Source organism: Podarcis tiliguerta (assembly GCF_965153285.1).
Source record: "Podarcis tiliguerta genome assembly, chromosome: 10".
NCBI classification, from domain to species: Eukaryota; Metazoa; Chordata; class Lepidosauria; order Squamata; family Lacertidae; genus Podarcis; species Podarcis tiliguerta.
Window position 1 is genome coordinate 43,649,340 of NC_139543.1, and position 23,030 is coordinate 43,672,369.

A 23,030-nucleotide genomic window follows, 5' to 3' on the forward strand; every position below is an offset into this window, starting at 1 on the left:
AATATGTTAGATTTCTAACCCAGGGGGATTCATTCCCCTTTTTGAATAGTTGTAGCCAGGGGAAAACTCCAATAGCAGGTTTATCTAGTGTGCTATATTATGTTGCAATTTTATTGTACAATTGTTTATTCCTTTTAAAACCAGATATTGAAGAAAGTATCAAAATAAGAAAGCATGAAGAGGAGCAGGGAGATATGTAGAACAAGGATAGGTATGGAAATTCCTGCCAAATGGGAATAAAATCCCCTGGAATTGGGAAATCTTAATACTGTATTGGTTCAATATTGCAACAGGTGCTGTGCCCTATATCAAGATATTTACTGAAACCTTTAAGACAAACAAAATTCTAACTAAAATGAAGATTCCACAAAAGCTACTTGATTCTACAGAGAGGCCACATTCTAGGATTAATAGTATGCTTCCTGATGGACTCCTCAACCACATATTACAGCCTATATCCACTACGAAGCTGAGCAGAGTGCAAGTAGGAATACTAAATGAAGACTAGATGAGTCAGTCACAATCTTTATTTTGTTTTCCACAAGAACAATAATCTTCTAATGTTTTATCCTTTTGCCATCACTGAAATGATCAGGCAGAAAAATCATCAGGAAATATAAATACAAAGCAATATGGGACAACTGAAATGCACCAAACATAGGCAGCTATGGAAGCCAGAACCTGATAATGCAAAAATGAGTACTCTCATTAATGTCAGCAAGTGAGTACTGTAATAAAGGGGAAGCTAAGTTAACATTTGATCACAGACATTAATTGTCAAGAATCGTAGTGGAATTGCACTTTTATAGAGACAGTCATCAGGTCCACTGGATGTGTGAACTTGTCTAGGTTCAGTGCTTCTGCAGCTCTTTCATTCTGTTGAGTGCGCTACCAGCTTGGAACCACTCAATCTGAGTCTCGTTGAAGGTGTGGTTCAGAACAATTGTTTCCTGGCTCCCGTTAGGATGCTTAATGATGCATTTCAGGGGCTATGAAGGAAAGGAGAGAAATTAGAAGTCTAGGACTAGGTTAAGCATCTCAGCTTGTTCCGTCAGACTGCTAAAGGCATCATTTATCAATTACTCTGGTCAAAAAATGCCTTTGATTTTTCTTCCAGTTTTTTTGCAAGCCGAATTGAGTCTAAGAGATGAGATACTCAGATCTTTTGTTTTAAAGGACTATCCATTTAGTTAACATAATTCAGAACTGTCTATGTAAAACATGACTTGCCTACTTATTTGTACGGTGGTACCTTGGGTTAAGAACTTAATTCGTTCTGGAGGTCTGTTCTTAGCCTGAAGCACCACTTTAGCTAACGGGGCCTCCTGCTGCTGCTGCGCCACCGCTGCATGATTTCTGTTCTCATCCTGAAGCAAAGTTCTTAACCCGAGGTATGATTTCTGTTCTGTAACCTGAAGCGTATGTAACCCGAGGTACCACTGTATTGCAGATCATGTATCCAGTTAACGTGAGCTAGACGTTATGGGTAAAGATCAGAGCTCAAATGCAAGAATTCTATGCAAAAGACCAAAAAATCTGTCCCAAATCTGTCCCAAAATAAATTATGCATTTTCCAGATAATTTTAAAGCATTATGAACTGCTGGATATTTCAAAATCTCTAAGTGGTGTACAAAACTACAATAGTAAAACAGTGTCAATAAAACAAAAAGCAAAACAGCAAACACAGCATTATAAATACAGAATTCGGCAATATAAGGGTCCAGTCTTATGACCCTTGCCCAGAGAAAGTCTGGGCAAAAAGGTCTGCCTTTCTGCCTTTACAAGATTTTACACTTTGATCGGCAGCAAAATATTTGCACCATTTTATGGGAAAAGAAGAAGCTGGAACCAGAAAAGCACAGAAAAGCACTTGGATACTGTACAAAGTAAAGAAGTCCATCCATTCAATCTAGCCAAGATTCTAGATTTCTAATACAGTCGTACCTTGTTTTGCAGCCAGGATCCATTCCGGAGCCCCAGCTGCTAGCAGAAAAGGACGCAGGGCAAAGTGCCGCATCTGTGCACACACGTGGAGCAGTTTGCGCTTCTGTGCATGCATGAGCGGCAAACCCGGAAGTAACCCGTTCCGGTACTTCTGGGTTTGCCATGGATGTTCACCGGAATGGACGCTAGACAAGGCGGACGTTTGCAAAGGTATTACTATATATTGCTTGTTCGGGTGCCTCTGAGAAATCCAGAATATCTGAACTGCATTTTTTTTTTTAATTTAGAAGTTCTTTAGAAACTGATCTACTCAAGTGGAACAATAGCCCTGATATATACAGCTGTATACTACAAATATGCAGCAGAAAAGCAGGGAGAGGAAGGACTATTGCTGAGAAACTGTGGCCATTACCTTTCCAGGAGCAAAATCTTTCAGACCCACAATACTGAGCTTGTCCACAGGGTGGATCTTGTCATAATCAGCTGGATCAGCAAAGGTTAGTGGCAGGAGGCCTTGCTTCTTCAGATTGGTTTCTGTTAGGAACATCGGACTTAAACAGTCAGCAAAACACTTTCAAGACACATTCTAGCAGCCTGTTGCAAGAAGTAACTGAATGATTTTTCAATGTAGTCTATATTTCATTTACAGAAGCAGTAACAGATATCCTAGCTATCAAAATTATTAAATGTGACTGAAGAAACAAAAGGAAGCAAGTCTCTATATCCCAAAGGCAAATCATTTAAGATTTTCAGCTGGAACTGTTAACCCGCTTGCATGCACTACTGCAGCTTTCTAAATGTGCAGCCAATAGAAATAGTTTTGTTACTTTAACATGCCACTGAACACATGAGCAGTTTTTCGGGGAGAAAGTATATAGAAGGAATTTAAGTCTAAAGGCCTAGGATTATCGTTTGAGGAGTTTACACCAGAATAAGGAACTCCCTGAATTGGGGACCATTTCTTTACAACAAAATAGTCATGGAAGGGTCCTTTCCCCCCTTAATACGTGTACACAATTATCTGCAATGAGAGTTCAACAACGAGAGAGAAGATAAGAATATTAACTTCTATATTGTTGGATTCCATACATGAGATCAGTGAACACAGAAGGTACCATTAGCCATTTGGATATAAGCATTTAGAGGTCTAAATCTGTTACCAAATGTCATAAAAAGTAGATGACTCAGAGCATGATTAAAAGAGAATCACACTATGTTGCAGCATCCAACATTTTGCACTTCAACTGTAATAATAAACTACAGAAAGCTGCAAAAAAGGTAAAATGCTACTACTTATAATTTAACTCAATATTTCAACACAAAATTAGTAACCCCCTATTATCTGGCACTCTTTATCCACTTTCAGTGTTCTGAATTGTGCTGGAAGTCCACCATATGGGATTCAACCCATTCCCTTTTAGACAAAACCACAACTAGAAAACTAGGTAGATCATACTTAATCCTATGGGTCTGGTTTGTCAGCAAGAAGCCCAGTACATCCTATCCTCACGGTCCCTTTCTCCCCCAACTACTTTGCTATTAAATTTTGTTTAGGGCAACTACAAAGACAGAGATGCCACACTACATGCGCCAGGGTTTCCACAGCTGGCTGTTCACAGTGACACCAGCTCTCCTCCAGGGAATCCCTCTGAACTGTCCTGATGTAACTAAAGCACAACAACTAAACTGGTTACTCTCCACTTTGGACATGTAAGTTTTGATATATAGGGTGGAAGGCTCTTGAGTACAACGGAGGTGATACACATTTACAGAAAACCACTAGTGCATAGATGTGGATCTAAGCATGTATGCACCCACAAGTTCTTAAGGGAGCAAATGTTTGGATTTGGACAAAAACCCAACTGTACGTATAACCTCCGTATCACTTCAGTTGGCTCTATAAAAAGTGGGGTTCTCACCATGAATCCTGGCAAAGCTCTTGACAATGATGGCTCTTCCTCCAAGATGTCGTGGTTCCAGTGCTGCATGCTCCCGACTTGAGCCTTCACCGTAGTTTTCATCCCCAACCACTACCCAGTTAATACCTTCTTTCTGTGAACAAAGCAGATGCACACACACAAAACATTTAGTACTCCGAAAGAAAGAGACTGCTGTGCCAAAGCAGGAATGAAGGTTTATCCCAGGGCTTATCAGACACTCGAACTCGGGACAAAAGGGAGAAACGTGCCAAGAGGAAGGCACATTTGGCAAACCCTCACCATGATCAACTCCTGCCTGGAAACCTATGTCCCCACTGTGGAAGGACGTGTGGATCCAGAACTTGCCTCCACAGTCACCCGTGGACTCACTGTTAAGACCATGTTCATGAAAGACAATCTTATTCTGCTATGAGTGAATGCCAGAGAATAAGAATAAGATGTCATGTAACCTTTTGAAGGAAAAGAAGACTGAAGGCCATGAATCGTAGCAGCAAGTCACATGAAGGCAATCAGAATAGGTAACTACTGGACAGAGTTACGTTTCTTTTGCACGTAAGAAAGAAGAGCTAAACGTGCTTCCTTAGTTCTTGTGGTTAAAACTGGGGGCATCCAAGGACTTATAACCCCTCTTCCTACCCAGACCTTTCCCTATGTTGCATTTATTTAGTTTGGTTAATTTATTCTACTGTAGTTAATTAGTTCAATTGTAACAAACAATATTTCATTAAAGAATGCTGTTGCACTCATGTCTTGCTTGCAGGCTGCCCACACACGCATCTAAGTGGCCACTGAGAACAGGATGCTGAACTAGGTGGGACTCTGGTCTGGTCCAAGCAGAACTCTTCTCAGGTTCTTATTTTAATATCCCACTTTTCAGGGTACAATGCTTCCAATAAAACGTACAAATAATTTCAGTACATTAAACACACACAAAATGAGTAAAACCAACATGTGACAAGTCATATATGGAGCCATCACAGAGGGCAGCAAGTAGCAGATAGCCCTGTCAAGGGGACAGTCCAGCTGGAATCTTTATTATTACTTACATTCCTATACCCTCCCTCTTAAAGGAGACTCCTCTCCTTCCTCTCATGGGATCCTTCTTACAGGACAGTTGATGGTAGTTTGGCCCCGGATATACGGTAAGTTCTGACCAAACTGACTGGAGTCCTTGGCTCCAGAGCATCCTCTAGTGTCTAGAAGTGGAACAGCAGCCTTTTTTGCAGGACATCGTGCCTGAAGCACAGTAGCTACAGTATACGGTGGCTTTTATACAATTGCAGGACAGTCGAGAGGAGATTTTATTCCTGCTTTATGGTGTTTAAAGTGCAGAAATGAGTTTTGAGAAGAAAGCAATGCTATTTGTGAGAATGTGGCTAGGAACTATTCACCTTCATACCCCTATGGTGCTTAGAGAAGTCTCACCTTGTAGTAACGGGCTGTATCAGGAACAGGTCCAAACTCCTGGGTTAATGCGTTCCTCACTGTGTTGGCCTTATCGTTCTCAATATTTATGGCTCCAATCAGCAGGTTGTTTGAAATATTGTCCAGATGGCCACGGAATTTGAGCCAGGGGCCTGCTGCTGAAATGTGGTCAGTGGTGCATTTACCTTTCACCTGGAATACAAGTTAAGAGAAACTTGGTATAAAGAATGAGCCTTTTGACAACAAGAGGTATGTTTCAGTTTCAAGGGCTTCTTGTGTATTGTATTATTTAAATATTTTAAAACTGCACTTTCATATAAAATATTGCAAGGTGGTATGCAACTTAAAAACAGAACGCAACAATAAAAAACACATCAGTACAAGCGGCTTGGCAAAGAATCTCACATTTGAAGGTGTGTCTGAATAATAGCTTTCAGAAGATACCTAAAAGCAAGGATGACTCTTACTGAACCTCTACTGCTAGGGGTTTCCACAGGACAGGGTGTGCTGCACTATAGGTTTCGTCCCCAGCAGAGGCTAGCTGAACTTCAGGGGTATGTGGGACCACCAAATTGCCCAATCGGAAGACCCTGGTCACCATCAGAAACCAGACAGTCCTTTAAGGTATTTGAAGGCAAAGTTGTTTAGGGCTTTGTGGGTTAACACAAGAACCTTGAACCTGGCCTGGCTGCAAATTGGTAACCAGTACAGCTATCTCATCATCAAGTGACATGTTGCCAAGCAGCCTGCTCCTGTCAGCAGTCTGGTTGCTGCCTTCTGTGCTAGTATCCAACTAAGTTCTAATTGGAACAGACTCATTGAAATTAAGGGACCTAATTCATGGTCATTATTTTCAATGGTTCAACTCTGAGTAGAACTAACACTGGATACAACCCTATATGATCAAAGGGAAATATGCTTTTTTATTCCGATTCATTTTAAGATATATAGAGGACCACCACAAACTTTGGGGTTTCCAATTCCCCAATTTAGTATTCTTAGCATCCTTTGATTTTCATCCCATATGTTTAATCCTGTCCATATGCAATTTACTAAAATTTTCCCTAGATCTTCCATTAAAAGCTACTGATTTGGCAAAAGGTTAAACCTCATAATCACAAGAGATTATCTGAAAATTATCAGTGGAACCTACCCTTGAATACTGTGGTTGGGGTCATAGTGCTTGTGATATAAAGTTCAAGGATCCACCCTCTAAATTACGGGCTGTGAGTTGCCAGGAACATTTGGTGGGTAACACAATTACATTTGTTAAAAATCTTCCAATAAAAGCTCTACTGCTTAAATCTACCCTGAAGACTGATTCCGCTGGTGCGAAATTTAGGCATCACACATTGTTGGCATCTGTCTGTCCCGAGAGACAAAGGTGTATGCCTCCGGGGGTGAAGCCAAACTGCTGTGTTAGCAGCACTGAACTGACCTCCCCAGGTTGCCCAGATGAGAAGACCTCCAGCAGAAGAATACCTCCGAACATCCCTGAAGTGTGTGACACTGGACCCTTGGAAGCAGGCATTCCCAATTCCAGCTGTGAGTGGACAATTAATAGTTCCCATCCCTACCCAGGCTCCCTTCCCTCCTTACTTTTATGAGAATTAACATGTCTTCAAGGTCCTTGCCATTCCACTTGTCAAAGGGCTCAAGGAGCTGCAAGCGCTGACTAGTGGGGCTCACATCCACATGTTGGCTGCTGCCATCCTTGGGGGGATGCTGGTAGGTGTCCTGTCCTGGATCAAATTCCTGAAGGAAATTATTATTAAAAGCAAAGGGATGTAAGGAGGAAACCAATCTTATCCGAAAGAGAGAGAAAACCCAAGTTCATAATATTCATGCAAGGCCACATATTTTGTATTTCAGGATTACAAAGAAAGAGTATCTCAAGGAATTCCCCCACCAGTCATCTCTCTGCTTGGCCATCTTCAGGTGTTCCTTGAATCATGTGGTCTTCCCTAGTTTCAACTCTTTTCTGCCATCGCTGTTGACTGCCTGCTCCCACCTCCCACATCTATCTCACTCAGATAAGACAACGGTCTCTGTCCAGTGGGATTACTACTTATGTTCTGCACACCACCTTAAGAGCATTTTCATATTTAAACAGCTATACTGACGCAAAAACATGGTTTCCAATGCATCATCCTTTAATAATATTCCTACCAATTGGTGATGTAAGATGGGAAGCAAGTTTGACAAAAAGTGGGAAGATTACCAGTTTGGGCAGCTCGTCAGCATCAGGTGGCTCAAGTTTGAACTTCTTTCCATCAGAACCTGTCAGGAAGTCTACCTCCGGGTTAAATTTCAGAGTGCCGGCGAGTGATAGGGCTGTTACAATCTGAAAAAAGTATGTTATGGGTGAGAGAGAAGCCCATTTCCTAAATTTCAATCTATTCTGTCACTCTAAAAATCCCAATCTAATTTTTTTTAACCATAATTCAGATGTCTCACAAGGAAATACTTGTTAGGGAAAGCCTACTATTAGCATGAAATGTGAGGGTACAAGGAAGACTTATCTGCTCAAGATTGAAACCAACCCTGACTGCATAATCTCCTCACCTTAATTTCAAGTGAACAACTATTTGTAGTCTCATTTCGAAAAGACTTGTGGGCCACTAGGTTTTAAAGCACAAGGAAGCTATCCGCAATTCTTATATTTCCCCAGCTTGAGCTCTGGAGCTTTCAAAGGCCCACTTATCCTTTTCCCAAAGGAAATGCAGCAGGTCCAGTTTCTGATGCCTACTTCTCCCCTTGTAGAATAAACCTGATGCATACTATACCTCTGGTGAAGTTACAAAAGCATGTGTTTCTGGGTTGGCATCATTGCGACCAGTGAAATTTCTGTTGTAGGAGGTAACAATTGTATTCTTTTCTCCCTTTTTCGTATCCTTTCTGCAAAGTCAAGCAAAAGAGAAAGGCTTGTCAAGATCTACAGAAAATGTGAGACCTGAAGCTATGAACAGCTAGCTGTTCACGGCCCACGTGCAAAGCTTTGCATTGCTCTGCACCAGCGTTCCCAAAGCTGTGCTGAAAAACAATTTAAAACATCTTCTTCCTGCTAACCAGTTCATTTGAGATCTGGGAGAACGATCTCTGCTTGCAAGTTTTTGCTTTATCTGCATTCATGCATTCATTTCATTTCCAATGTAAAAGGATTCGTTTCTTACGAGAAATCAGTTTAATGCATTCCCTCTTACCGGTCCCACTGGCCTATGCACGGCCCGCAAGCATTGGCAAGAACCACTCCACCAACGTCACGCAGGATTTTCGACTGAAGAAGGTAAAGAACAGAATTAACCAATAGAAAACTACGTGGCAGTCTTCATCTTAAACTCTTCAGGAGGCATATACTGGCCATGACGCGCCATCGCAAGAGTACTCACATAGCCATCCCTCTCAATGGTGGCCCGGATCTGCTCTGATCCAGGTGTGATGGTGAACTGAGACTTGCACTTCACCCCGTGAGCAAGCGCTTGCTTCGCCACAGCGGCTGAGCGCCCCATGTCCTCGTAGCTGGAGTTGGTGCAGCTACCAATCAGACCTGTGCACATGAGATGGAAAAGTCAGAAACAGACCTCCAAATGTTTAACCTCACCCACAAGTCCTGTTAAAAAAAGAAATTAAAGAAACGTGTAACATATCAGCACTTATTTTGCCAGAGATTTCCAAGCTAGGCTCTCTGCTTAACCTCTAGTATCTTATAGCAACACTTACAGAGAAAAACAGCCAGCTTCCCCTTGGAATTAAATTTGAGAGTGAAATAGCTCAAGCATGCTCCTTAAAGGAAGAAAGGATGAAGATTCCTAGTGGGATACTGAATGTTCATGTTTACAGAACAGGTTTGTCACAAGAAGGTTCTGCATATTCTAGACCACAGCTAATGAGGACCTTCAAGCTCTGTTGTAGTCCCAACATGCAAGACTGGAGCTACCTGTATACTTGATAGACAGAGCATTCCTTCCAGGAACTGGCTTGATAGTTACGAAGAGCACTCTTAGAGGCAGCTGAAGTAATGTTACCTCAGTTTTCAAGGTGGAGAGAAAAGCTAGCTGGAGAATCATCAGCAAGGGAAAAGTGCTACTCACCTACTCTGATATCTACTGGCCAGCCCTTCTTTTCTGCAACAGCGCCAACTTCTTCTACAGTGTGTGCCAGATCTGGAGTGAAGGGCCCATTGATAAGGGGCTTCAGCTTGAGGAAGGGGGGAGAAATGTCACATGTAGTTGAGAAAGTTCTGAATAATCACCACTACATTGCAAGAACACGATTTTTATACACAATGGCAAGACAGGAATTTTTCATGAACAAGAAGCACTTTAAAATGTTTGTTCTTTAGTGTTCTTTAGTGTTAAGACCAATAGATGTTTTATTGTTTGCCAAGAAAATTATGTGTCTATGGTTATTTTTGTAATTTGTGTGTAATTTGGTATTTGTGGTTTTTTTTGTGTGTTTTTTTCTTGTTGTATAAATAAATATTTAAAAAAAAGTTTGTTCTTAAATAGGCACTTTGGTTGAGAAGAGAAATCTAAATCTAGGAAGAATGGACCATGAAGAGCAGAATAAATGAAAAATTTAAGTCTAGGCTAGATTTTAGGAGTGAAAAGGTCAGCAAGATATGCAGTTTCCTTATTTCAAGTTGCTACAATAACTTGTCTTCTTTCCAAGTCAATATTCCCTACTGATATATAGACTAAACTTTAAAAAGGAATTGTGTCAAATCTCTTGAGCAATGTCATTTGAATATATCATCTAAAATGCCCTTGTTAGGTCTCCTACATGAACTGTTTCTTTAAAAATAGCAAGTGTATCCTACCTCGTTGAGGTTAATTTCAATCAACTGGTCATAAGGACATCCAGGATCCGGCTTCAAGTGCTCTTGGAATTCATCTGCCAAACTAGCAATCGCTGAAATCAGAGAGGGAGAAAGCTGAACGCAGAGGTCAAGAGGAGATAAACCAAAAGGCAGTCAGCAGTAAAGAACATGTCCCTAAACTGGGCTCTCCAAAACTGGACTGATATTAATTATTCACCATATTTTGTACATTTAACTTATGTAAAGAGATTAAAGTTACATACATTTATACACTTTGCATATTAATTTGGAAATTTATATGCTCGTACCCAATTATATGCTTGTACCCAATTCGGGACGCAGGTGGCGGTGTGGGTTAAACCACAGAGCCTAGGGCTTGCCAATCAGAAGGTCGGCGGTTCGAATCCCTGCGACGGGGTGAGCTCCCGTTGCTCGGTCCCTGCTCCTGCCCACATAGCAGTTCGAAAGCACATCAAAGTGCAAGTAGATAAATAGGTACCTCTCTGGCGGGAAGGTAAACAGCGTTTCTGTGTGCTGCTCTGGTTTGCCAGAAGCGTCTTAATCATGCTGGCCACATGACCCATAAGCTGTACGCCAGCTCCCTTGGCCAATAAAGCGAGATGAGCGCCGCAACCCCAGAGTCAGTCACGACTGGACCTAATGGTCAGGGGTCCCTTTACCTTTACCCAATTGTGCATTTTGGTTCATCATTTGAGGTTGGGCTTTGTATTTCCTTGTTTTGGGTACCTTGAATGAAACAAGCTTCATGAAGCTTTTCCACAACATGGAACTATAGTTTGATCTGAGATCCCCCATGTGGTTGTAACCCTTGGACACACCTCTCAGTAGCCAACGAGACCTCCTGTCCTTCCTATTTTCTTTTTTAAATTTAAGTTGTGGGCTTTTCTGGAGCTATTTGGTTGGGAGAGAGTTGCCTATTTTCAGAGAGTGTTTCTCCTTTTTAAAATCTGTTTAGGGGACTGTAGATATTGTGCTTGTTTGGGGGGAGGGGATTCTAAGCATTTTCCTTCTGTAAAATGTGCCTCCTGGCCCAAAAGGGTTGGGGACAAGGACATTTCCATTCTCCTCGTGCCAGAGGAAGCACACAAACCAGGTATATGTTATGGCTTATTTCCAATAATCTGAACCAGACTTTTCCAACCTGGTGCCCTCCAGATGTTGCTGGACAAGAATTTCCATCATCCCTGATCATTGTTCATGCTGGCTGGGACTGGTGGGAGATTTAGTTCACCAACAGTTGGAGGGCATCAGGTTGGAGAATGGAGCTCTGAGTCGTGGTTTATAAAACTGGCAGAGTTATGTTTTAATCAACAATAAAGTTAATTCATTCTAGCTACATTTGCTTAAGAGGATTGTAACTGCATAGCATAAGTTACCTTCTACAAGAGCCCTGACCAGTTGATGTTTGCCTAAAACAAACATGAACGGAGGAAAGGACACAAGCTGCAACTCTGCACCAGGTTAAACGACATGACACAGTTCCATTCGCCTTCTCCCCACCCCCCTTCCCATTCTCAATAGCCTACCATCTCTGTTCAGTTAAACAATTTAAGGGAGCAACCCTTTGAATTCATGATTTGCTTTATCCCATTAACTCATGAAATGAATGTCTTCTAGAGCTTCATTTCCTTAGGTATTTCCTCTTGGCTTTGCAGTATGTTGGAAATTAAAATCCATTTAATTAGAATAAGAGACAAACAGCCAACAAATGAAAGACGTAATTTCACACAAGGCAGAACAGTGAATAAAAGGAAAAAACGCCTTCCATTTTGTATGACCCCTTGAAGTCCTTCCGCAAGTTCTTACCTGCTCGTCCAGTCTTGGACAAGTATGTTTTCATCCGGTTATTGTAAGGGAAGACTGAAGTGGTGGCACCAATCTCAGCTCCCATATTGCAGATAGTTGCCATTCCTGTGGTTGAAAGAGGTGATCCATACCACAAGTGAGATTGGAACCCAAGTAATTAAAGCCATTTGCAAGTCACTATACTGACCTGTTACAGTCCATCATTTTACTTATGAGTTTATAAACAGCCAAGAGCCAGATATTACTGCTCATTAAATAGGAAAATCTCTCTTAAAAAGAGATATTTGCTATGCAGTAAAAAACTAGATAGTTTGATTAATACACTAGTTCTACTGCAATCCCTTCCTCTTCTAATAGCAGTAATACTGTCTTTTCTAAGAAAACAAGTCACATTTTACTACCAATGATTATTAAAAAATATTATTCTATAGATTTACATGTGTTTTTAGTACAGGATCCAGGTAGTGACCAAACACAACCACCTGTGTACCGCTTCTAGATAGCACCTCTTTGGGCACGACGACATGAATTTACAGAAAAGCAAGCCTCATTGAGCCACTTGGAGCCATCAGACCTATGAAACTGCCACTTCTGGCTAGGGCTGGATGATATCTGGTTTTCAACATCACAATATATCACAGCTAAACTGTAGATCACGATACAGTATCTGAAATAATCGATTCCTGGAGCTATGTAGAGGTGAACATGACAGTGTCCTGGCAACTGCTACTACTTATGGGTCTAATTCTGAAACTGATAAATGTTTACTTACCTTTAGCATATTGTTACAACTGCTATGTTATAGTACTACTGTACTGATAATGTTTAATGTTTAAATTAAAAATTAATACGCAGATTCTTCTGCATCACACTGCTGATCTACTTAGCCAATGGCTGCTTGTTGTGTTCTAATTCCACTCCCAAGGACCAACAATTTATTTCCATCCTCAGTCACTGATCTAACCATAACCACCAGCTCCCAAACCTTCATGGTCCAAGATTTTCTAGATCTAATGTGCTTTTTTCCTACCTGTGCAAGAGATGGAGTCAACGCCAGGCCCATGATACTCTATAATAGCTCCTGTGCCACCTTTCACAGTAAGTATGCCAGCCACTTTCAGGATCACATCTTTAGGAGAGCTCCAGCCAGAGAGCGAACCTGTCAGTTTTACACCAATCACCTGAAGAACCAAATAAAATGAGTTAGCAGCAAGAGTCACTTCCAAAAATAAGTATGCAGATTCAGTTTCTCAAATGGCTGTTTACTAATATCCTTATTGCAAATATAAGAGAGATTCTTGGAGCAGAGATTCACATTCCTTATCTGCTATTAAGCTCAGGTATGCTTAACTAAAGTTAGTGGCATCAGCGTATCTTCCAAGCTGCAAGAATAAGAAAAAGGGAAGAGTGGAAATTCAGAGTTTCCACTTGCAAGCAATAGCTATACATTTACACCAGCATATTTTGATATTGTAAAATCCCCCCTTTTTTTCTTTAGAAAGAACCCTCTTGTTCACCTATCCCAACTGTCTGCATGGAGACAACGTTTATATGCTCCACTGTCTCACCTTTGGGCATTTGAGCTCCCAGGGGATTCCTGCCATGACATCAACTGCATCAGCTCCACCAACTCCAATGCAGATTGCACCCAAGCCACCACCATTGGGGGTATGGGAATCTGTGCCAATAAGCATAACACCAGGATAGGAATAGTTCTCCAGGATGATCTGAGAAAGAAGGAGAGATTTATGTAGACAAACTCAGCAGGACTCTAAGGTGATGTAATAACTACCAAAATGGTTTGGAAACTTTTCTAGTACTAAAGCAGATTCAGAAGGGTCAATCAGTTTGGGCTGGCTATGAGTCACGCTCATCAGGGTAGGGAAGAAAGAAGCCATCAGTAAGGGACACAAGAGGAGCTTGCTGACACAATCAGATGAATTTAAAGGCTTCCATCTCCTAAGTTTTCCCTTGAGCTCCTGCTCTCTAAAAATTCATAGTTAATTACAAGAATACAAATAGCTCAAAAAATACTATGACCAGTTAACCTTAAGGTCAAATCTAATAGGATATATTAAAGGCCTTTCTACCAGGCCAAAGGAAAACTAATGTTACATTAAAAGAGTGAGTTCTGCTACAGAAAATGCCACAGTTTAATTGTGGAGAGCACAAATCCATTGCTGCCCCTTCTCAAGTCCCTGCTTTCAAAAATGAATTTCAGCAGGAAAAAAACATGCAAGTGACATGGTGCAGTGTTCAACTCTGCAATTCTAACCTGTCAACTTTCTCTTAAATTTGCGACTACAAGGGAAAAAACACTGGATTTTGGAGACCCCCTTCAAAAAACAAAACAAAACACCCTTCCAATGGTGTTCTAGAAAACAAAATATCAAATTACACTCTGATCAGCATGACCTTGAATGGACAGCTGGAAGATTTGTCCAGAGTGGTACACATTAGTCACCCTGCAGGACCACATGTCCAGGGGGAAAAAGAAGTTGCAAGTTCTTCTCGTATGAAAGATTGAAAATCACCCACACGAAGGATGTCACAAAGTACAGAGAGTTATTTCTCAAGAAGGAGGGGATGGGCTGTGCCTAAGCATCTCCAGATAGAGCAGGGAAATACCTCTGCCTGAACCTCTGGAGAGTCACTGCCAGTCAAGGTGGCCAATATTGAACTGAACAGACCAAGGGTCTAAAACAATGCAAGTCCGCCTCCTATGTTCCTAAACCACATGTACTAAAGTTCTGTTCTTGCTGCTAAGGAAGAAAGAGTTTACCTGGTGAATGATTCCTGATCCAGGTTTCCAGAAACCCACTCCATACTTGGCAGCTGCTGTGGCTAGGAAGTTGTATACTTCTTGATTAATGTCCTGTTTATACCCAGAAAAAAATGAAGTCCATCTGTAAAGATCTTGGTATGGTTTCTACCCCAAATAGTTAAGAGGCCAGCCACCCCACTCTTCACCTTAATTCCTTGATTTTACTCTGTACAGAGATTTTATTTTGAGAATGACATCCCAGTCAGATACCAAGCAGTTAGGTCTTTATTTAATTTGCTTGTTGCAACTTACAATAAGTTATAATTTTCCTAGACATATGTTGACAAGCAAGATAAATAACCAAAACCTGTCTGTTGTGTTCTAAAAAAAGGTCTGCATCCAGAGATTAATTGTATAGCTTGCATGAGTTGTATACAAATCTATTCCGTTTTCTTTTCTTTTTTGTTATGGCAAATATAAACAACTGTATAATAATCGACTCTTTTCCAAACACGGCATGCTCTTCCTGTAGAATACACATTAATATGTATGTACATTCTTCTGAGGCACATGCAAAATGAGGTGCTGTGTCTGATCCCACCAATGTAATAGGCTGAGCCAATTAAAAAATAAAAACAACGCCAAAGATTATAATGCATGAAGGATGATTGTCTCCGTAAATGCCGCAGTGATCTGTTTCTATGAATCAAGGGGGCACATTTGTTATATTATTCAACCTGATGTGCAACAGTCCAAATGCAGAACAAATTTTTAAAAATCACTTCTTTCCCGTGCTTTTTTGGTTACTCTCTAGATATTACTTTGCTGACTTAATGAGCAAAAAGATTCTTGAGCTGGAAAATTTCAAACCCAAGAAATCACATGAGGTACCTTTATCATAACTACAACAGTGTCTACTACAGCAGTACTGCTCTAAGTCTTACTGTTTTGGAAACTAAGGCAAACATTTCAGAGGAAGAAGCAACAAGATGGAAAGTTATTTTAAAGGGCAAGACTGGAAAATATTAAAATATGCAGGATCCTCATGGCTTGCTGGAGTCTAGGAAGGTTTTCCCTGTATTTAACAGGCTTACCTTTCATTAGTTTAATGGTAGTTTAGAGGCTCTTGCTCTGTACCACCACATCCGTTTAGTCCCAACTTCCATTTTAGATGCAACCTCATGGAAAGTGGTTGCTAGGTCTGAAACGGGAATTCTGCCAGTGACTGCTAATAAGACTGCAGCACTGTGACCCATAGGACAAAAAGGAAGAGGGGTGTTCTGAAATTTCACATATTGATTTAAACAAGCCAATTATTTGGCTGCAAGCTTCCAGTAAATAAAATGCTGGTGCAAAATATAAATAAGTGACCTTTGCTCTTCGGAGATCTTTCTCGCCACCCAACTGAGCTTCAATAAGGTGATCACAGTGGATGGTCGAGGGCACTGCCACTCTGGGCAACCCGCTGCTGATGAACTGCAACATGGCCATCTGGGCAGTGGCATCTTGCATGGCTACACGGTCTGGCCGCAGACGCAGATATGTCTTGCCCCTCTCAATATCCTGCTTGGCAGGATCGTCTAAGTGGCCATATACAATCTTCTCTGACAGGGTAAGGGGACGGTCCAATCTGTTGGGAAGGAAACAGGGAACTTTATGTCTTCAGCTCCTTCATTTTAACCACGTCACATATTTCAAAATGTTAACATGAGACTCATAAAGGTCCTGTCTGCAGCGCCAGGGTAGGGAAACTACGGTCCTCCAGACAGGTTGGATTCCATTAGTTCTAGCCAGTGTTGTCAATGGTAAAAGATGATGTGAGTTGTAGTCCCAACAACTTCTTGAGGGCCAAAAGTTCTCCACCCCTATTGTAGCCCATTACTTTATCCCAGTTCCGTCACAGGTGAAAGCTCATTGTCAGGTTCTACACGCAAGTATGTCGCTAGAGGAAAGAGCTTCAGGAGCTAATGGCCAGAAATAGTTAATCCTGATACTGTATACACTCTAATGTTAGAGCTAACAAGGAAAATTTGTGCTCCAGAAGATTCAGGGCATGACGGAAAGCAGAGAATCCTGCAGCCCACAACTGCTTGCTCAACCAGGGTTTACAAAGCAGGAATGTTATACCAGAACTGACTCCTAACTGTTCTATTTAGCTTCTCTAATTCTCATTTGAGTTGTTTCCCCTTTTGTAAAATAAATACAAATTTGTATGACTTTCGAAGCCGTTTTTCATTCACGTATTCACCTTCTATTTTGGGTTAAAATCTCAACTAGTTACATGATAACAGCTTGCATGAATTGATTAGGTTTCCTAGCTGCTACAGGTAGAGTGGGATGACTTATGGGCACTATGGCGATAATTGCCTCACAGCTCTGAAGGCGAGAGCGCTTAATGGTTATTTTTGCTTTGATCCTAAAAGTTTTGCAGCCAGGACTACTGAAGAACCAGTTAATGCAATTATTTTCATACTCAGATTGGTTGCCAAAAACTTGGAAGATGCAAAAATGACTATCCATTAACAGATGGTATTTCTAAAAACTTTATATTTTTAAATATATGCCCCCCACAACAGAATTCCACAAGTTCACTCCCACTTTAGAGTGCTCAGTTAAAATGGCAGCATTTAAAATGAAGTAATAGAAATAAGCAAACACTTTTAAAAATAACCTGTGCTTTTAAGACTACTTTAACCCTAAATCTTTTCTGATATTTTTAACTGAACCAGTTTTAAGAAAAAGGGGAAAGAAACTGAAATAAAAAAAACTTTGCCACCACATGCATTCAAGCCTCAATACATGAAAGCTGTCCAGCAATATTCCGCATTCCACTACCACCGCAAGATCTTGCATACAAATGTATTTTTGTAATAACTACTTTCCTCCCAGCCATTTAATAAGACATTTTTCAAGCTCAACTCTTACCTTTTCCGGACAATGTTGATGTTTTTCTCAAGCTTTTCATAGTTCACAAATTCACTGGGTTCAAACTGACTCATGGCCACTTTGGCCCTCTGGCACAGGACACGAGAGGCATGGTACCTCCGAACACCTTTACTCAAGGCTTGCTGAAAGAAACAGACAAGGGAGTGCTTAGCTGTCACCATCAATGAAATGTAGACCTTACAATGAGAAATATGAGAAATACTTGTAAACCACAGAATGTCAAATGCAAGATAACTCCAGCAGCTTTCACCAGCTACCACCATCAGGATACAGGCTGCTCCCAAATGGAATTCTGGAGATTAGGGAGCACCTGCAGCTACAAGAAGACTAGAAGTACCACTTTGCGAATAATTTCTTTTTTCAAGGCCCAATATGCTAAGCCACTCCCTAAACATCTCAAGCTTGCAGTAAGTACACCTCTGCACACTCTAACAGCACCTCTCCAGTTTTCCAAACAGCACTGACCAACCCAGTGCCAATCCTTGCCAGAAGTCCACACTTCAAAGTTTGCAGCAAAGGCTGATAGGAGAGGTAGGAGAGAGAAATGGCAGAATAGCAAAAAAACACAAAAAATGTCCCAGCAAAAAGAAAAACTGGTAAATCAGGGGAAGAAATACTCATCGCCTAGTTTTCTACTTGTGGGGAGTGTTTCTCCCACCCCTAACATGGGGAAGCATTAAAAAATATGAACCCCATCTCCAATCTGAAGTAGTACAATCCATTTTAAAGCACTACTACTATCATGTTCTGCTGCATGTGTAGCTAGACCACATTAAAATCATGAATGTTCAGGCAGAATATATAGCTAGGCTGCCAGCTTTTAGTTAGTTCTCTTGCAAACTAACCTACCTTATAGGTCACAGTGAGGCTAAAATGCAGATACGAATATAAAACAGAACAATTATAAAATTGTGAGGGTAGATGATTTCAGGGGAAAATTAATTGATTGCACTGGAGATCTAGAAACACTGTTCACAGCAAAGAAGTGTCAGAATTTTGATTGCAACAGCACCATGCACACAAGTAAGAGATAGGCAACCACTGCATGTATAGACAAACTTTATTTGTCAAACAAAGATTAGCACCATTGTCAGTTGCTGTCACTATCCCCGAGTAAGCTTCCAGCTTTCAAATTTTAAGACTATTTTTAATATGAGACTGACAAACACAATACTGCAATCCTAATAATGCTTATTCAGGAGTAAATCCTATTTAGTCAAATGGTACTCCTTAGTAAAGGTACTTAGGATTGTAGCCAAAGCTGTCTTTATGTCGTTGTATGACTGAAGAAGTCAGCAGATCTTAAAACAGCTTTCAGTTTCAAATCTGATCAAGTAATGGTCAGCCACCTTCACAATTTCTTGTGTCCTGAAAAATCTCAGTACAAAATTCTACTGAGAAAGGAAGTGACTCAAGACTCCAATCCTCAATTTGACTTCTCTGAGACTCATCACTTTGTGCGGAACACTGACTCTACTTTGTAAGCATTTCTATGTACAGTAAGAGGCATAACTTTATTTCAGTGCACAATTAGATTTTCTGCCAACTGCTTTAGTTAAATGGAACTACAATTGGAAAACTGTTCACTTCATAACCCAAAATACAAATCTAGGCAACATTATGTTTGTGATTTCACTCATTTTTCTGCTCCTACTGGCATTTTGAGTGAGCGGTTCACATGTTACCTCAAAGCCATCATGACTAAAAGTACAATACATGAGGAATGCCTCTTGCACAATCCCAATGAAATTAGTGTGACATTCATGTTAACAGAATTTGCACATGAGACATTCCAGGTAGATAGCAGATGATGGGAAAAAGGTGTTTAAGCAGCACCATTACCACTGGTCACAGGATTAAGTCTCAGTTCAGTCATAGGTCCTTGGCCAACCACAATGGCATTTTTGTAAACATGTCAACATTACACCCCCACAAGTATGTGTTCTACTTTTCCTCTTCAAACTTTTCCCCTAGTTGTACATAAAGCCTCCTAAAACAGGGGTGGCTAACCTCCAGATATTGTTGAACTCCAACTCATATCAGCTCCAGTCAACATGTCCAATAAGCCAGGGATAAGTGGAATTGTGGTCCATCAACATCTAGAAGGCCAAAGGTTAGCCACCCTTACTCTAAATACTGCTTTTAATCTTAAGATGCAACCCAAAACTTCACTGAATTTTCAGTCCCCACAGCAGTCTTTCAGAGTTGGTCTTGAAAGCCTCGTTCCATTGTTAGCTTATCGGTGTGCAATCTCTCCTTCTACCTGAAATTAGCATATACCTCTCAAAACTCTGACACAGCTGTTACTTTTCCAATTCTATTCTCTGCTTGCCACCACCTCCACAGTATCTTGCTTCTTAAATAAAAGAACAAAACAGAAATGCTTTCCCACACACTGCTACTATATACGGTATAGTTCTGACTGTGTAGTATAGTCACAATACAGCTAGTTTCTAGCAGCTTCCCAGTACTTTTAAAGGGAACTCTGTACAGGCGGCAACCATTTTAGAAATGTCCAATTGATGCAAGATCACTGAGACACGGGTTCTTTTGAGCTTATACGTGCTCTGCTGTTGTGCATGGATTCTAGGAATCCATGTGATTCCCATGTGAAATTGTCACCGTCTGTATCCATTAACAGTATAAGAGTGTGCTCATTGATGATCTACTACCTACAGCAGCAGGGTTTATACTTGATTGGCAGCTGATGGACCAAACAGCTAGAAGATCCAGCACAAATTCCTCCCTCAGGGCTGACTGTTCAGAAGTAGCATGCAAGCCCTCTTGAGTAGAAATAATCACAGAGTGTGTCCCCTCCGTACACTCTTACTCAATGTAAGTGACTAAGGGATAAATGGAGTGGGGGAAAACAAAATATCACTGTGCAGGGAGCTAGTTTTGGTAAAGAAAATAACTGTTTTCAGTATGCTGCATACTGGATCTTCAGTGTCCCTAATATGACCTGACTTTATATCAATGGAAGATATTGGAAGATACTGTTTCAGGGGAAATGAATGTTGAATATGTGGATTGGGCAACGTTCTTTATTATGGTAAAGCAGGCAGACTTTTCAACAAGTAGAGAGAATGAAGAGGGCTATATGAAGTAGGGGTGCCGAGAAATCAATTTGTCCCACTTATACTTGGGGAAAATGAAAGCTGGTATCATACAGGCTGGTATCAGCAACAGTATCTCTTGAGTCTTCAGAACCCATTAACAAGCACCATTAAGGCCCCAATTACAGTGGGGTATTACAGTGGTACCTCGGGTTACATACGCTTCAGGTTACATACTCCACTAACCCAGAAATAGTACCTCAGGTCAAGAACTTTGCTTCAGGATGAGAACAGAAATCGTGCTCCGGCGGCGCGGTGGCAGCAGGAGGCCCCATTAGCTAAAGTGGTGTTTCAGGTTAAGAACAGTTTCAGGTTAAGAACGGAGCTCCGGAACGAATTAAGTACTTAACCCGAGGTACCACTGTATTCCCTTATGCACATGGTATCTCTTTCATAAACCAACAATCTTAGCTTCAAGTTCATCCTGTCTGCAGTGTTGGTGTCCATCTTGGCTGTGAGTCCTGGAAGACCTGCTCCCTGCCCTGCAGGCCTTTACCCACCTGGCCTGGGCGGGCAGGATCCTGATTGATTCCAGCTACAAAAGTTGAGGATGCTGAACAGACTCTTGGATTGGGGTACTTTTTAGGGGGTTTTGTTGAGTGGGGTTGCTGCTGTAATCAATTTTTTTTGTATCTTTATTTTAAATATTATTTATGTGGAAATTGTTTTAATTTGTGAACTTTTGGTATTTATTGTTTGTGTCTACTTTTGTTATGTGTGTAATTATATATTTTTTATGTTGCAAACTGTCCTGAGCATGGTTTGAACTACGGAAAGGCAGCATACAAAGTTGTGCATGTCCATCTCATGCCTAAGCCTGAGCTATTTGGTTGATTGAAACAAACCAATTTTTTTTAACAAAAGGTATTACAAAACATTACAAAAAGTAGCAATACATCTAACATTTACAGCTTGACTATTTGGTGCTTAAGTTTTACAGCAAAATCTTCTACATTTTTACTCAGAAGGAAACCCCATTGAGTGGCTCACCCAAATAAGAGTGTATACAGGATTGTAGGGCTAGAGAGGTTAAGTCCTACCTACCCAAAAGAAGTTCTGTGCACAATTTGTAGCGTAAAATTTTGGGGAACTATTTGCGTGAAACGAGCCACAGGGAAGAGGCCTATTGCTGAGAAGTGAATTCCTATGCCACCTACCGTGTGTAGGTTGTAAAAATCCATCTATCAATACGACTGCATGCATAACGGTACAATGCGTCGTTTATAAATGCCGAGTGTGGAGGGAAGCCAGCGGCGGCGCAGAACCCCAGTAACCTTGCCCTCACCTTGAGTTCGTGATCGGGGCCCCACCAGACAACACACCAGCCCCGGAGACAGCACGAAGCCTTCGCTAATGTACATGTGTTGGCATGCCAGGGCTTTCTACGGTACTGCCAAGCAAACATCCCTCCTCGCTTGCAGGGAGTCACAGGCGGGACCGGCATGGGGGACACATTGACCTACAGCGAGGAAGCGGAAGGCCGAGCCCGAAGAGCAGCGAGGGACGCGCAGGCCTCGACCCCCACTGCCGACTCCGCCAGCTACACTCAGCTTCTACCGCTTGCTCTGCCCATAACCGAGTCTACGGGTACCAGACTCACCTGTAACCGACTGACTAGGACACAGTACGGCGCCATTTTGTTCACTGACAAAGATGAAGTCGCCGCGCGATAGCGTCACACGGGGCTTTTAAAGGAAGTGCCTCGTAGGCGGGGCCTAGGCCGCGCCCATCAAGTCTCCTTTTAAATAGAAGCGGGCACGTGGAAACAAAGTACTTCCGGAGGCGTGACTTCTCCACAGGAAACCGGTTACCTCGTCAATAATAGTACATAGTGATAAGAAAATATAGAGAAGTACACCTTTAAATAATTGGAAATTTCCGGGTTTACGTGGGAATACGTATTCCCTGTTTCGCTACAATAGTACCGAAATTAAGGCTGCCTGTACAAATCAATGGGGAAGTCTATTAGCTTAGCATAGCTGACTGAGGAGGAGCAGCGTGTTCATCCAGAAACAAACAATCAAAAAAGTAGCAACATTAGGAGTATTATGTTATTTCTGCCTCGGGTTGCTGCGCTAGTACCGTGAATTCCTTCCCAAATTTCTATGAGCAGCTTTCACTTCCGCCCTTGGAGAGGGAAAGCAAACGAAAGTTGAGGCCTCTGTCAGCTTTTCAAGTCTAACTCTACGCTGCTAGTCTGTGAAATGGGTCCAATCTCTAGCGTGCTAATGACGTCAGTCGAGGGGGC

General features: G+C 41.4%; 1 protein-coding gene across 1 annotated transcript; it reads right to left on the reverse strand.

The window, feature by feature from the left end:
* Positions 1-509: 509 nt before the first annotated feature.
* On the reverse strand, positions 510-23,013 carry ACO2 (aconitase 2). The gene is made up of 18 exons (XM_083400385.1): positions 22,383-23,013; positions 17,646-17,788; positions 16,092-16,350; positions 14,739-14,831; positions 13,525-13,683; positions 12,987-13,137; positions 11,957-12,061; positions 10,130-10,221; positions 9,402-9,507; positions 8,700-8,857; positions 8,514-8,587; positions 8,097-8,208; positions 7,532-7,654; positions 6,910-7,065; positions 5,311-5,502; positions 3,865-3,997; positions 2,358-2,479; positions 510-989 (listed from the first exon to the last, which is right to left on the reverse strand). The coding sequence occupies exons 1-18, from the start codon at positions 22,416-22,418 to the stop codon at positions 852-854; spliced, it is 2,352 nt and encodes a 783-aa protein (XP_083256511.1). The 5' UTR covers positions 22,419-23,013; the 3' UTR covers positions 510-851.
* Between the last annotated feature and the right edge of the window lie 17 nt (positions 23,014-23,030).